At 30.5% G+C, this 14,970-nt stretch overlaps 1 protein-coding gene across 1 annotated transcript; it reads right to left on the bottom strand.

The window, feature by feature from the left end:
• Positions 1 to 7,839: 7,839 nt before the first annotated feature.
• On the bottom strand, positions 7,840 to 14,516 carry LOC108326888 (kinesin-like protein KIN-5C). The gene is made up of 23 exons (XM_017560482.2): positions 14,322 to 14,516; positions 14,104 to 14,233; positions 13,827 to 13,985; positions 13,388 to 13,737; positions 13,165 to 13,303; positions 12,962 to 13,059; positions 12,711 to 12,867; positions 12,209 to 12,278; positions 12,021 to 12,097; positions 11,706 to 11,759; positions 11,529 to 11,609; positions 11,337 to 11,448; positions 11,170 to 11,256; positions 10,909 to 11,084; positions 10,603 to 10,764; positions 10,395 to 10,502; positions 10,068 to 10,226; positions 9,897 to 9,980; positions 9,569 to 9,774; positions 9,391 to 9,492; positions 8,721 to 8,830; positions 8,384 to 8,535; positions 7,840 to 8,271 (listed from the first exon to the last, which is right to left on the bottom strand). The coding sequence occupies exons 1-23, from the start codon at positions 14,378 to 14,380 to the stop codon at positions 8,074 to 8,076; spliced, it is 3,030 nt and encodes a 1,009-aa protein (XP_017415971.1). The 5' UTR covers positions 14,381 to 14,516; the 3' UTR covers positions 7,840 to 8,073.
• Between the last annotated feature and the right edge of the window lie 454 nt (positions 14,517 to 14,970).

Raw genomic sequence — 14,970 nt, 5'->3', positions numbered from 1 at the left:
CTTGACTTGACTTAAATTTTTTATAAGTTAAAAAATCATTAAAATTAGTAATAACATTATTTATCATTTACTTAAACATGTTATTGGATATTAATTGCCATATGCAAAAGGTAGACCTAGCAATTAAGTATTTGAAAACAATATATTGCGAGACACCACAAATTGTTTTGACTTTAACTTGTACTATTTGGTTTAGTTACGTTAAGAAGAGTGTAAGTAAGTGCAAATTAATGTGACTTAATAAATTGGATATGGCACATATTTCACACATTTTAGAAAATCAAATTAATTGAAGTTCAAGTTTTGAGTTGTTAACTATTTCCTTAATTCACTTCATTTTCAATCGATAAATATCCTGATATCATCATCATAACTATTAAGCAAACCAAATTATATATTTATTATTACATAATTTTATAAACAATACTTATATTTTGGAGAAAAAGAAATAGTATATGTTAATTTGAATTTAATCAAAGTTTCCAAACGACATTAAAATTCGTAAACTTGATTTATGCAATTAAAACTTAAAGTTATTAGCTATTATAAAAACGCGGAGAGTTTATTTATGACGATAATAATAAGTGGTCGATACAACATTGCTATAAATAAGAACTTTTTATATAATTTCTTCGACAGAATCTCAAAATAACATATATTTTTAATTCTGTATTCTCTGATCTTATTTTACTCAAAGCTTTTAATAGTTAATTTGGGAATTGGAATTAGTTTGTCGACGCCTAATAAATTATTTCAATGTAGTTTATATATATATATATATATATATATATATGGGTTTGCTAACGCGCGTACGTATTTTAATAATTTTCATTCTTAAAACTAAGAAAAAAGAAACCCCCAAATCCTTACTCACCTCTCTCATTCCTCTCAACCCTTTCTCTTTCATCTTTTTCACTCCAACCTTTTCTCTGTCATCCCTACTGTATAGTTCCAATTGAAAAAATCAGAAACATTTGTGTTTAAACAATTTGCCTTTGTAAAGAGTTGAGTCATTGACATATTCACCTTCAGGCAAAGGTTCATTCAAGATCTCTTCAATTTCACCATCTTCACTAACCTCTCTAATTTCATCATCTGCTGAATCATCATCTCTAAAAAAAAATCCTCCATGCCAATTACCAATTCTTTTGGATGTCATTATGCCTGTGAAAATTAGATAATATACGACAAAAATTATAAAATGAAAACTCATTATAAAGTCATTTTTTGTAAGAAATTATTTAACAATGAGTGTTTCTAATTTTTTCAAGGCCAATCATCAATTGCTTTGATGTCATTATGTTTGTGAAAATTAGATAAGACAAAAATCACAAAATAAAAACTCATTATAAAATCATTTTGTAAAAAATTGTTTAACAACGAGTATTTCTGATTTTTTCCAGGTCAATTACCAATTCCTTTATGCTTGTAAAAATTTGATAAAATTAGATAAGACAAAAATTATAAGATGAAAACTCATTATAAAATCATTTTTTTTGTAAGATTGTTTAACGGCAAGTGTTTTTGATTTTTTCAATTGGGGCTACAGTAGGGATGACAGAGAAAAGATTGGAGTGAGAAAGATGAAAGAGAAAATGTTGAGAGAAATTTTTTATTTTTTCAATTGGGGCTACAGTATGGATGGATGACAGAGAAAAGATTGGAGTGAAAAAGATGAAAGAGAAAGGGTTGAGAGGAATGAGAGAGGTGAGTAAGGGTTTCGGGTGAGGAATGAGAGAGGTGAGTAAGGGTTTCGGGTTTTTTTTTTTTTTTTAGTTTTGAGAATGAAAATTATTAAAATACCCTTAACCTTAAAACTTAGAATCCATTGATATATAAGGATATTTTTGTCTATTAAAACCCGGTACACATTGTTAAAACGTACCAACTGAAAAACAGGCATACGCGCGTTAGCAAACCCTATATATATATATATATATATATATATATATATATATATATATATATATATATATATATATATATTCAATACATAATATAATATCCTTCATACATGTCCACAATTTAAACCTTTAAAATTTTCAATTATTATACCATATTTTGGGATATCTGCATTATGAAAATAATAGAAAGTAAACATTTGTTGTGAGGATTGTTGAAGAGTGATCAGAAAATGTAATATCTAATAAAACTATATAAAAAATTAAGAAATTATTATGTACTTCAATTTTAAAGAAAAATATGTTGATAGTAATTTTTTTAATTGATAAATAGATACATAAGGAATATTCAATACCAGGTATGAATAAACTTAGATTTCAAATAGTATTTTTAAATCAAAGTTTTAATTTTGTAGTTTATAAGTATTTTTATTTTTCAAATTTTATTTAATTTTATCATTTTGGATATATATAAAAGATAATATCGTTAAAATTAATCACCATATATAATATATTGAAACTTTTACTATAAGTTTGACTTAAAAAAATGTATTTAAATTATATTTAGTCTCTAAATTTAAACCATGTGACACTGCTAAGATATTGTAATAATCATTCTTGTTGAATTGTTGGATTGATTTACCATTAAATCAAAAACTATAAGTGACTCAAGTATAACTTTTTTTTCTTAAAGAGTGTAGTTAAACACCACAATTGATTATAACTTGATTTATCTTTGTTACAAAATAATTAATATTATAACAATCTTCTTTTCAATATTTGTTCGGTTAAAAATTAAACCCATCAACTTGTCTCTAGCACTATAACAGTTAAAACATATATCCAATAATTATTATGCAACTTGGAAGATTAAAATTCATACTTAAATTTCTAACATTTTTTACTTAAATATTATTCATCTTATACATTTATATTTTGAAATTAATTTAAATTATTACCATCTTTTTATTGCAACATAAACGTTTTTATAAGTTATAATTTGAGTTAAAGAAAAGGTGAAAAGGACGTTAGTTTCTTCTTTTTTATTATACAATATCATCAAAGCTGAATGTGAGAAAAAAAATGGAAAGGATATAAAGAAAAGGCATAAAGTATGATTAAATTAGTATAAGTGAGCACTTAGCATATATATGTACTTTATGATGTTGAATCATACATTTCTTTGAATGGTGTTGGTACATAATGATAATAATAATAAATATTTCACAATATATTATAGTCCATAAATCACATTTGGAATTGGCATTGAGAAAAAGGTGTAACACATGGCAAGTTAAAAACACATAGGATTATAAAGTGAAAATGGTATATGACACTGCACCCACTTACTTCAGTGTGCTATTTCGACAAAATCGTATCCAAAATGTTGTGATAGTATTGTTTTCTTTGTATATTTAGTTTCAAAAATAAAGAACAGCCCACCTTGTACCTTATTTCCGTTCAGAACTGGACACATTTGCCTTTTTCAAGTTCAATGATATTTTTTTTATCGACGTGGTCCAGTGTTCTAAAGTAGATAATTAAGAATTGATCTTATTGATGATTAATTTTTTAAGAAAAATCAGGTTTAGATATATTTTTCTTTATAAATAATTTTTACCTGTGAAAAAGTTAGGATATATTTTTTAGTTGTTTATAAATTCAATATAAAAACTAAATGATTGAATAAATGGATCTGTAAAAATATTTTACCGACACAGAAATCAAAGTTTATTTATTTTATAGAAACTAAAAACAAATTTAAAGGAAATGAAAACAAAGAAAAATTGATAAATATTAAAAACAAAAATAAGAATGTTTCTGATTCTAAATTCGTTCAGATAGAATTATTGGGTCAATTATCACATTTTTAAAATATTAAGATTGAAATGATGGTTTTATAATTAAAAGACATTTTGAAGGATGAAAAAATATTTAATTTAGAGTTTTAGATATTGGTTCATCTAAAAACTTTATTATCGGTGTTATGGTGGATGTCAATGTTTCAATGTTAAATTTGTTAAATGATATTGTTTGGTTCAATGATCATCTATTTAAAGTCAGTTTTGAAACGTGAAACTTTGTTACGGTTTTGTCTTCAAAAGGAGTTTTGAACGATAGAAGAGAAAAAATCGTTAAAATTGTTTTAGACGTGAACTTTTAAGTAATACGAGACTATTTGAGATAATAGAAACCAATATTTTGTAAAAATTAAAAACATAATATATGATTTTTTAGTGTGTGAAAATATAAGTGGGAAAGAAAAATTTAGTAACCAAACAAAAGATTGGTTTAAAATGATATTTTAATAAAATATTTTGTTGATGTAATTTTTAACACTGTGTTTATCAATTTTGTTTAGCAAATTATCCTTCAAATTTTACAGGATCTAACGTTATTATACTTGGTGTCATTTTAGCTTTTTTCTCTTCTTCGTATAAAACTTTCTTTTACCTTTCATTCTTTAAACTTTTAATTAATTTCTTTTTACCACAAACAAGCAAAAATCAATTTCTAGTTGTGTAAAAATTAATTAAAATAAATAACTCATTTCAATTAGTTTTTAAACTAACAGACAAATTATATGCACAAGATTCTTGTACCGACTAATTTTCTTTATGAAATGAAAGCAAATGATTTTTTAAACGATCTCAATATCTTGATTTTCACAGCTTTAACACCCCTATTCTATCTCTTCAATCTAAATTTTGCAGGTGAAAATTAGGAGAACGAAAAATATTTTACATTTTTAAATATATTCTTAAATATGTATACTTAAAAATATATGATGCAGTTTGCTTAGATCCTTTCTGCATAACCACAACATGTGCATTAACTTAAATTCATAAAATTCAGTTGTACTAACACAATTTATCTAAAAGTAACTTACTGTTCAATCCATTCAATAATAACTCTTTTATTTACGTATTTTCTCTTATTTTAATCCAGTTGAAAGACTTTTATAATTTTAATAGGTTTTTTTATATAACATTATTTTTAATTGAACTGTGAAATTATTCGAAAAAGGAATCAGGCTAATAAATAGTTATTTATACTTTTAAATACATTTGTTGAGACATGTACTTGAAACTTTGTAATTAAATTTAAGTTCAGTTTGTGATTTCCCCTGAACTCTTGATTTTTCTAATCAGGTAATTGATAATCTAATTTGAGTTGAGTTAATTATTCAAGAGATGTTTTATTGGTTTAACTCACACGACAAGAAAAAAATATTTTTTTTTCATTTAAAACGTGGCTGTGCAACTGGTGTGTACCATATGAAATTTATAAAAGGTGTGTTCCAATCTCAACGTCATGCTCATAAAGACTGCTTTTGGATACAAATAATGACTTGTAACTTGTTTGAACAAATAATTATGTACGCCCACAAAATTAATAGAATGAGAACGTATTTATTGTTATTTTGAATATTTATTGTCCTTTCTGTTTAATTAAATTTTATCATTTTTCTCTAAATCATAACTTGAATTAATAAATGAGGTTATTTGAATAAAAATTAGCTAAATTAAATCAATACTAAATAGTGAAAAGGCCAATAACACTTTAAATTAGATATAAAATATTAAAATAAATTTATTATTTTAAAACATAAAAATAGGCTTAACACTGATTCTTGAATTTAAGATTTAATATATTTATATGAATTATTGAAGTCCGTTCGCATATTTCATTTGATATTTTTCAAAATTCTCAACTATGTATTTCAAAATTGTGTTAAACTTAATTCTAGACTTTTAAGTTCAAGAGATATTTATCAATTGCAGCTATAAATAAAAGAAAAACAATTTATAAATTAATTGCAAAGATCCAATAGGAGTAAAATAGGCCTGGTTTAATAGTTAACTATAATTTTAATTTTTGTGTAAGGATTAAAAAACAAAGTTGTTAAATATAGTTAAATTTTTTTTAAAAAGTGTGGATCAAAAGAAAAATATTTTTTTTGGAGAGAAAATTATGAAACCTCGAAAACGAGAAACCAAAATAAGATTGTAGGCTTTTTCTATTAATTTAAGCTTATATTTTTCGCTTAACATTTGGATCTATCTCAACGTTTTAATGAGTTTATACCTACATACATTTGGAAATATATATATATATATATATATATATATATATATATATATATATATATGAGTTTACTAACTTACGTGTGTCTTTTTTTTTTGTCAGTTGGTACATTTTAACAATGTGTACAGGATTTTAGTAGACAAGAATACTCTCATATATTATGGATTCTAAGTTTTAAAGTCAAAGATATTTGAATAATTTTCATTTTCAAAACTAAAAAAAAAACAAGAAATCCTCAAACCTTTACTCACCTCCCTCATTCCTCTCAATCTTTTCTCTTTCATCTCTCACTCCAACATTTTCTTTGTCATCCCTACTGTAACTCCAACTTAAAAAATCAGAAACACTGGTTTTTAAACAATTTCTTACAAAAAAAATGATTTTATAATGAGTTTTCATTTTATAATTTTTGTCTCATCTAATTTTATTTAATTTTCAAAACTAAAAAAAAAACAAGAAATCCTCAAACATTTACTCACCTCCCTCATTCCTCTCAATCTTTTTTCTTTCATCTCTCACTCCAACATTTTCTTTGTCATCCCTACTGTAATTCCAACTAAAAAAATCAGAAACACTTGTTGTTAAACAATTTCTTACATAAAATGATTTTGTAATGAGTTTTCATTTTATAATTTTTGTTTTATCTAATTTTATAATGAGGTTAGTGAAGACGATGAAATTGAAGAGATCTTGAATGAACATTTGCCTGAAGGCGAATATGTCAATGACTCAACTCTTTAAAAAGACAAATTGTGCGAGTGTTTCTGATTTTTTTAGTTGAGGCTACAACAGGGTTGACGGAAAAAATGTTAGAGTGAGAGAGATGAAAGAGAAAGGGTTGAGAGGAATGAGGAAAGTGAGTAAGAGTTTTAAGGTTTATTGTTTTTTTTAGTTTTGAGAATGAAAATTATTCAAATACCCTTGACCTTAAAACTTAGAATTCATAATTTATGAGGGTATTTTTGTCTTCTAAAACTCGGTACACATTGCTAAAATATACTAACCCAAAAAAAAAATGTAGCAAACCCTTATTTATATATATATATATATATATATATATATATATATATATATATATATATATATGAAACATATTAAGATATTCTTTTACATTTAAAAACATCATGAATAAATATAGATACTTTATTACTTATGTAAGAATAGTTAAAAATAAAAACAAATTGATAGAAGAATAAATTTAAATAAAATTTACCTCTATAAAAAATATTTTATTTGATATATTTAAGTAATATAAATATGTTAAATCAATTTTTCAATTTCTTTAATTTTTAATATATTTTTATTTTTATTAATAACTTTCCTTTTTGATCGAATGACTTTTTGAGAAAATTTTCAATTAAAATAACGAAAATCAATATAATGAATATTATGGAAAATAACGAAAATCCAAAAAATATATTCTCTTGCCATTTAATGGCCGTTTTGCAATTATTTATCTTAATATTTTTTCCAATACCAAAATCAGACACTAAAACAACTTGACCCAATGTACTTTTACTGAAATTAAAAGTAAGTAACCAAACACAAATGTTTGGCTACTGTTCTTTTTGGCATAATTATGAAGTCTTCCAGAACTACTTGTCTTATTATCAACATTTTTTCCCCATTGGCAAAATGGTATCGCATTTTCCAACCCTAATGAATCACGTCGCATCAATCACTTGTTCTTGCCCGATACCTAGAAAGAAAGAAAATAATCAAACAGTTTGATTACAATGGCGAAACATAAATATTTTCAAATTTAAGGCAGCGAAGAAATGTTTTGATCTTCCAAGAACTGCACACGAAAAATACAAATCAAGTATGCTCTAAATATGACAAGAATAAAAAACTTAAACAAAAGCGAGAGCCTTACTTAAAATTAAACATTATTTTAACCTATACTTCATCCCAAGGTGGGATTTACAGAGTACATTGCTCTAAATATCACATTACAATCCTATCCTCCAAGGATGCATTCTTTGAACAATTATGGCTAACAAAAGCAATGTGATGTTACAATAGAAATACAAATTTGTAACAATGAAGGACCCAACCGTGCAAGCTTATACTATACCACCATTTAGTTCAGTTGAGTAAGAGGCGAACGTGGAATAAGAGATGGTTTCAACTCCTTTACATCAGAAGATTCGAATGGGTTGTTTTCCCGGAATTCCTCAAGCAGGGATTCCATTGGCAAGGATCGAAGAGACTCTATTGTCCCCTTTGTCGGAACATCAGCTTCACATCTTATTGGTGTTGTACCGGTAGGTTCATAATCCTGCAAGACATCAGAAACAACAACCCTCACATTATTGTATCAAATGCTAAATAATGTCAACAATGACTGTTTTATAACTTCGGAAAACAAAATAGAAACCGAGTTTACATACCCTGAATTGCTGTTGAAAAGTTTCGCTTGCTCTGTGTTCAATCGAAGCAGCTTGGCCATCGTGATCCTCTCGTAGCGTCTCAAGTGTATTTGCATGAGTTCTCACCACATTTAATACGCCAGATATGGAATCCCGTTCCTGTGCTGAAGTGACTGCAAAAAATGTAATCCAAGAAAAAAAGGATAAATACATACACAAACACATTTTGATAGAAAAAGGTGAGATCTTGGCATTGCATTCACTTAAAGAAAATAATCATGATCAAACAACCCAAGTCTCAGACGTAAATTTGCGGGATATTGCTAATCAAAGGACCATGATACGAATCATAACTCACCATCAAACTGCTCAATAAGCTCCTCACTATTCTTTGCCACATCTTCTTCTGCTGAAATTCGTGCACAATTGACCTCAACGACATGTTGCTCATTGCCATCAGTAGCATTCCTGAACCAAACAAAACGGCAACACCCTATCAAATCGCATGGACCATTCGTGAGGCATCAAAGCAGTAAAATGGCCCAAGAAAAACAGAGGTAATAACGACATTAGTGCAACACTCCCTCTTTATATTAAAGATCGGCAGCGAAGAGAGGCTCATTATATTAAGCATTGGCTCCGCCATGACACACACGGTTAATGTCCAAAATATAAAATATGGTTACAGTGCATATGACTTGCATGACAAAATTCTCAACACAACTAAAAATCATATAAAATCACTACAAAAACAAATTTCCAAAGTTTTATGGTTTTTCCATAATAAGGGTTCTAATAATAGAATTTTAAGAAACATATATCATGATAGTTAAAATAACTAGCTAAGTCTTACGAAAACAAACGTCGCACAAAAATTTGTGTTGAAGCGGTATCTCAACTTGAAATTTTATTTTTTCAATTGTATACGGTTAAGAACGGTGGGACACGAAGACGTATAAAACACAGTGATACGTTATTCTAGAAAGGTACTAGTGCTTAGGACTCATTACAATCAGTTTGCCACGCACCTGACAATTGATTCTGTTGCCGAAATATGTTTGGTCCCCATCTCATTCACAGCATCATGTGTCCTCTTTGTATGCTCAAAAGCCGACTTAGCAGTCTTAAAACTAGGGATTTAAAAAAGAGTGTTAGATTGTGAGTGAGAGTATCCGGATAAAGAAAATTTGGGGAAAGAACACTTACCTCTGCTGCATGAGCACCTCCATACGGCAATGCCTAGCAGCAGAAAAATCCGAAGTGTCTTTTGCATCTTTTTCTGCTTGAACGCAAAAGGCCTGCCATTTCCTTTTAGCATTGGTAACAATATCTCCCATTGAAGACAAATGTCCATCCAAGAAGGACTTGTTCTTCATTCCGCTTTCCCTAAGATCAACAAGCTTTGAGTCTACCTGCAAGCCGAACATCATTTGATTTCTATATGAACGACAAACTAAACTGACAGGAACATAAAATTTTCCGACCCTTCCCCCACAACCACCACTCAAAATAAAATGAACAATCCAAAACTGACCAGATCCATTTGTCGCCGAATGTGATCAGAAACTAAAGTAGTCATATTAGCAATAAGTTTCTCTGTATCTGATTTTGATTGCTCCTGCACAGAATAGAATAAGCTGTCCACATCAAATGTCAACAACCAGAACCATCTTTCAAATAATACTTGTTGGTGCAAAGTTAGAACCTCGTAAGCTTTTTTAAACTCATCAATGCTCTTCATTTGCACTTGGTCAGCCTGTGAAGCGTAGTCTTCAAGCTTTTTTGATTCTTCAAAAAGCTTATCCACAAATTCTTGAGAGCGCTCGGAGATATCCTTTATTTGTTCAATGCTGAGATTGAATTTCTTTGATTTACAATACACAATAATATAACAGTCAGAAGAAGATAAAAAAACCACCAGTCTGAACAGAAAAAAGAAATAATAACAGTTTTGTACAGGACAGAAAAGAGAAAAGCATAACACGTGACGATTTAGTTTAGAACTAACAGAAGGAAAACTTGAAGCACGTACATTTCGTAACTCGCTCGCAAAAACTGCCAATTCACCCTGCTGAGTTGAAAGGGAACCCTGAAGATCATCAAATATTGAACCAGCTTCGGTAGCCTCGGATGCAAGAAACTAATTTATCACGAATTATAGATTTATATTAGTACTAGCAATGAAAAGCTTAGAAAAAAGAGCACACCACTAGCTAAAAGTTGAAACAAGTAAAACATACTTTTTCTATTGAATCGCCATTGGAGGATATAACAGAAGTAAGTTCCTCAAAGGCAGCATCAGAGTTCGCTTTATGCAAGCGCACGACATTTTGTACTGCCTCGATATGAGATATATACAAGGACCTCAGAGATGTCACTTTCTTTTTAAAATCAACAACGGCCTACAATAAACAAAGAGGAATTAGAGGATTTAGAGATAAAATATAACAAGACACACAAAAATACGGGGAAAGCAAGGATTTAATGAAGTGGATAAGACCATGAAAGAAAGACAAACAACAATATTGGATTCTTTATGTACCCACCTTATCATGAACGTCCAAAAACGAATGACAGAGCTTCTTCACACCTTCCAGATGTTCATTCTGTTCAGACAATGACGTTGCAACAGTGCTGCAAAGAGAACCAACTTGCTGAGCGAGCTCCGCCTGGTAATTGTTCACTACAGTTCTGTTATTTGAGTTCAACTTATCTTCTCTGCCTATAAATTAACAAACAGGTAAACAAGTTAATAGATACAACTTCAATTCTTAGTCAACAAAAACAGAGCATTGAATAAGTCATACCAATTTTCAAAAATAACGAAGCATTATCCTGAAGAGATTTCTCCAAATCAGCACGTAAAACACATGCTTGATGATGCAGTGCATTTTCTGTCACACATAATTAACATAATCTCAGAGGACTATTAAACAAGAAACAGGGATAGAAGATGATCATGTGTTTGGCATACCTGCTTTTCTCTGCTCAGAAATGATGAAGTCTTTCTCTTTCAAAGTGTACTGACATTTTTTTAATTCTTCCTCTCTGTTGGCAAGCAATTTGCTAGTCTTGTTCAAGTTTTTCTGTGTGGTTTATCACAATTTCCCAATCAGCAAGGATGTATATCTCATAAAAATAATGAGCACAAATTTTGTTAACTCACCTCGGTACTATCGAGTTTGTTGCTCAAATCGGAACACTGTTGAATTTGGTCGACTAATTTGTTTTGCAAATCCTCAAGTTGCTGGTTGAAACATAGAAAACAAGTCAGATATAACAGGAAAGAACAAGCAGGCACGCCCTATCTTCTAAGCATAATAGGTTGTTTAATAAAACAAACCTTTTGTTGCGTTTCTATTGTGAGCCCCATCTGTTCAATTTGATCTGACATAGCCTGAACAAAAGAAAAGAATGCACCAATGAAAGGCCTCAAAAGTGATTTTAACAACTATATCATAAAAATGAACATCAAACCAATATATATCTACCCATGAACAATATTAAAATCCATGCAAGAAAAAACGTCCAGGGATCTAAAATAAAATTATCTTCACGATCTGGGCACTGAAAGTTACATGGAACAATAGTACTGCTCTAAATGAATTTTTCATATTAATAAAAGATAACAGACTAATAGAAAGAAGAGAAAAATAACCTTCTTTTCACTCTCCTCCTGATAGAATCTTTCCTTTGGAATATAGACACCATTTTTCTCACGCGTAGCATAAACCTCTGATGAAAGTCACCAATTAAATGATTAATATCTTAAATAAGACAATATACCAAGAAACCTGAAGAACCCAAGAGATACTTCAGCAAGGACTAATGAGCCACACATTTCACCTGCTTTAAGACGTTCAATTTCACCATAAAGGTCTTTGATAAGTGTTGATTTCATCATTTTTTGGTTAACCTAAAATATCAGAAAAGAAAAACTAGGTTAAGGGAACAAAACGAAAAGCATCTCATATCCTGCATATCTTGTCAAAATAAAAACAGCTAAACTAGAGCTAAATAGATCAACACAAATCTGTTCTTAAAACGAAAATGTCCCTAACAGCACTCGTTCAGTCCTTAAACAAAATGAACAAATCATGCTCATAATTTTGTCTTATATCCTAATCCTAATACAAAAGAACATTCAAATCAGTCACTCTGTTTAAGACAGTTTTATCGTATACTAAGACAATAAATCTAAAACACAATGCAGTCAAATACTTTAAATATCTTTGTAGAAGCACTATGCTTGTAACATATTTACATGAAATGTTTCAAAGACATTATCACTACTAGAGATGCATGGTATCATGGAGATTTTTAAACACCATGCCAATCACTAACAAACCTCAGGCTTATTTTTTATGTGTTTTGCCCTGTGTGCATAATCCAGCGTGCTCAAAGTTTCCTCTAAGCAATGAACTGCAGGAGACACTGTTGCAATGATGCATGTCTTGGTTCTTCCCCCGAGTGAATCACGCAGTAAGCGAGTTAACTTACTATCCCTATATGCCAACATTTCCATGTGAGCACACCCAGAAAAGGATAATGCTATAGACTCAATAGAATGAAGCAGTATCAAAGGCACACAAAAAAAACCTGTAAGGGATGTGACCAAGGTGCTCCACTAATGCATTGATTACTCGTCCTAAAGTAAGCAAACTTTTGTTAATTTCCCCAGCTTCCCTTGCACGGCCCTAACAATTATCAAACACAAATATAAACTTAATAGTTCAAAATTAATATGTATTAGGAGAAAGCCAGAGCGTACGCTGAACAAAGGGTATGTTCATGATAAATACCTCCCTGGCACCAGAACGAGATATATTCTCTGACCCAGCCAGATCAACCAAATTAAGTTTACCGCATTTAATTAGTTCTTCTCCTTCCGGGGTTGCTTCCTTGATATGGATTGTAATTGAAAACAACGAATGTGACCGACTGTAGACAAAGAAAGTATTGGTGAGAGATATGAAAACATGATTCCACCACCTGTCAATTAAGGAAATAGAAAATAACAGTCACCTTGACTGCTTGTTCAACAAAGTTTCAGCAGTCCGTCGTTTAGCAGACCCTCTCTCCAGAAGCGTAAAAATCTCACTAGCACTTGTCACAATCTCTTCCTCCAATCCCCTTACAAGAACTCCACCTTTACCATCCTCCATGAGAGGCAGCTGTTTTTTCTGCTTCTCCTCCAAAGAAACCTTAGAAATCTCCTCCGGGGCAAGCAAATCGGTGATCTCTTCATTATACAGTTCCAAAAAGGTGACCTTCACACTATACTCCGCATTCTGGCCCTCAAGTGTGTCAAAAATCTGCTTGACAGCCCTGGGAATGACTCCAGCTTCCGGAGGTAACTCTCCATTGGGACCACTCTGTTTTAGAATAGTAAAATCAAATTACTAACATTGCTCATTAACATGCGTCACATAAAATCAGCACACCTCATAAAATCAGAGTATACCTTGGCCCTTTTGCACTCCCCTTCCATAGTGTAGGTTTTCCCTGTACCAGTTTGACCATACGCAAAAATAGTACAATTAAACCCCTCAAGAACTTCATTAACTATCGGAGTAACAGCTTGTTCATAAAGATCCTTTTGCCTAGCAGAAGGACCAAAAACCTACACAAAGCAAAAGTGAACATATTTCAGATTTGCAATCCCCCTAAAACCTACTTCTCTTCTCACTATTTACTTTTCAAAGTGAGATTATCAAACAACAGAAAAGAGTGAGCAATACCTTATCGAAGGTGAAAACCCTATCGATGTGCTTGCCGGCGATACTCTGAGAGACGGCGACTTCTCGACTGTAATCATTGCAAGTCACAACTTGCGGTGCGTTGCTCCGTAACTCTTCGTCGCTGAACGGCCTGCGATAAATCAAATTGCGGGGTTAGAGTTGCAGAACGCAAAAAAAAAAACGAAGAAACAAGGGAAATGGAAACGTAAACGGCATACCTGCAACGGAGGAGGACCTGGACGTTGACGCCCTTTTCTTTCTCGTGGCGCATAGACATTTTCAGTCACAGATCCGCTTCTGAAAGTTCCTTCCTCTCTTTCTCTGTGTGTGTGTGTGTGTGTATGAAAGGTGTGAGAGCGGGGATGAAGGGTGGTGAGTTTGAGATTTGAATTTTTGAAATCCGCTCTTCTCATTTCCCCTTCCATATATATCTACGGCTCAGAGTTGGGGGGGTCGTGATCTAACGGTGTTCCCATCTGTCTAAGTTTTACTGTTTTGCCCCTGTCTTTCCCGTTTCTATATTATCGTTGGCATGTTTGATTATTCGACTCAATTGGACTACCCTAACAATCAGTCCAAAATCCTCTTTACTTTTTACACCTCCGTAATTTCTTTAGGTTATAGTAAAATACTGAAATTAATCTTTTAAAAATTTAATAATGTCAAAAATATTATCTTATGTGCATATATAAAAAAAAACTTTCAAATTAAACTTTTCGAAACATTTCAAGAAATATTGATCCTGTAATGAAAAATTTGAAATGCATTCAAAATTTAATTGACTCTGATTAATTTTAATTGCTTTTAATTAATAGTTTTAATAACAAAACAAATTTCCTGAAATGACTTCAAATTTATTCCAATAAA

Source organism: Vigna angularis, chromosome 2, assembly GCF_016808095.1.
Source record: "Vigna angularis cultivar LongXiaoDou No.4 chromosome 2, ASM1680809v1, whole genome shotgun sequence".
Lineage (NCBI taxonomy): Eukaryota > Viridiplantae > Streptophyta > Magnoliopsida > Fabales > Fabaceae > Vigna > Vigna angularis.
Note: the sequence above shows the minus strand (reverse complement) of the source record. Positions and strands in the feature narration are given on the sequence as shown.

What these genes read in the sequence shown, in the direction of transcription:
- LOC108326888 (XM_017560482.2), bottom strand. Translation starts at nt 14,380, where the DNA reads ATGTCTATGCGCCACGAGAAAGAAAAGGGCGTCAACGTCCAGGTCCTC. An exon ending in CTTGGTCACATCCCTTACAG is followed by an intron (nt 12,868 to 12,961) that starts GTTTTTTTTGTG and finishes GTTGGCATATAG; the next exon opens with GGATAGTAAGTTAACTCGCT. An exon ending in GCTTATTGAGCAGTTTGATG is followed by an intron (nt 8,536 to 8,720) that starts GTGAGTTATGAT and finishes CATTTTTTGCAG; the next exon opens with TCACTTCAGCACAGGAACGG.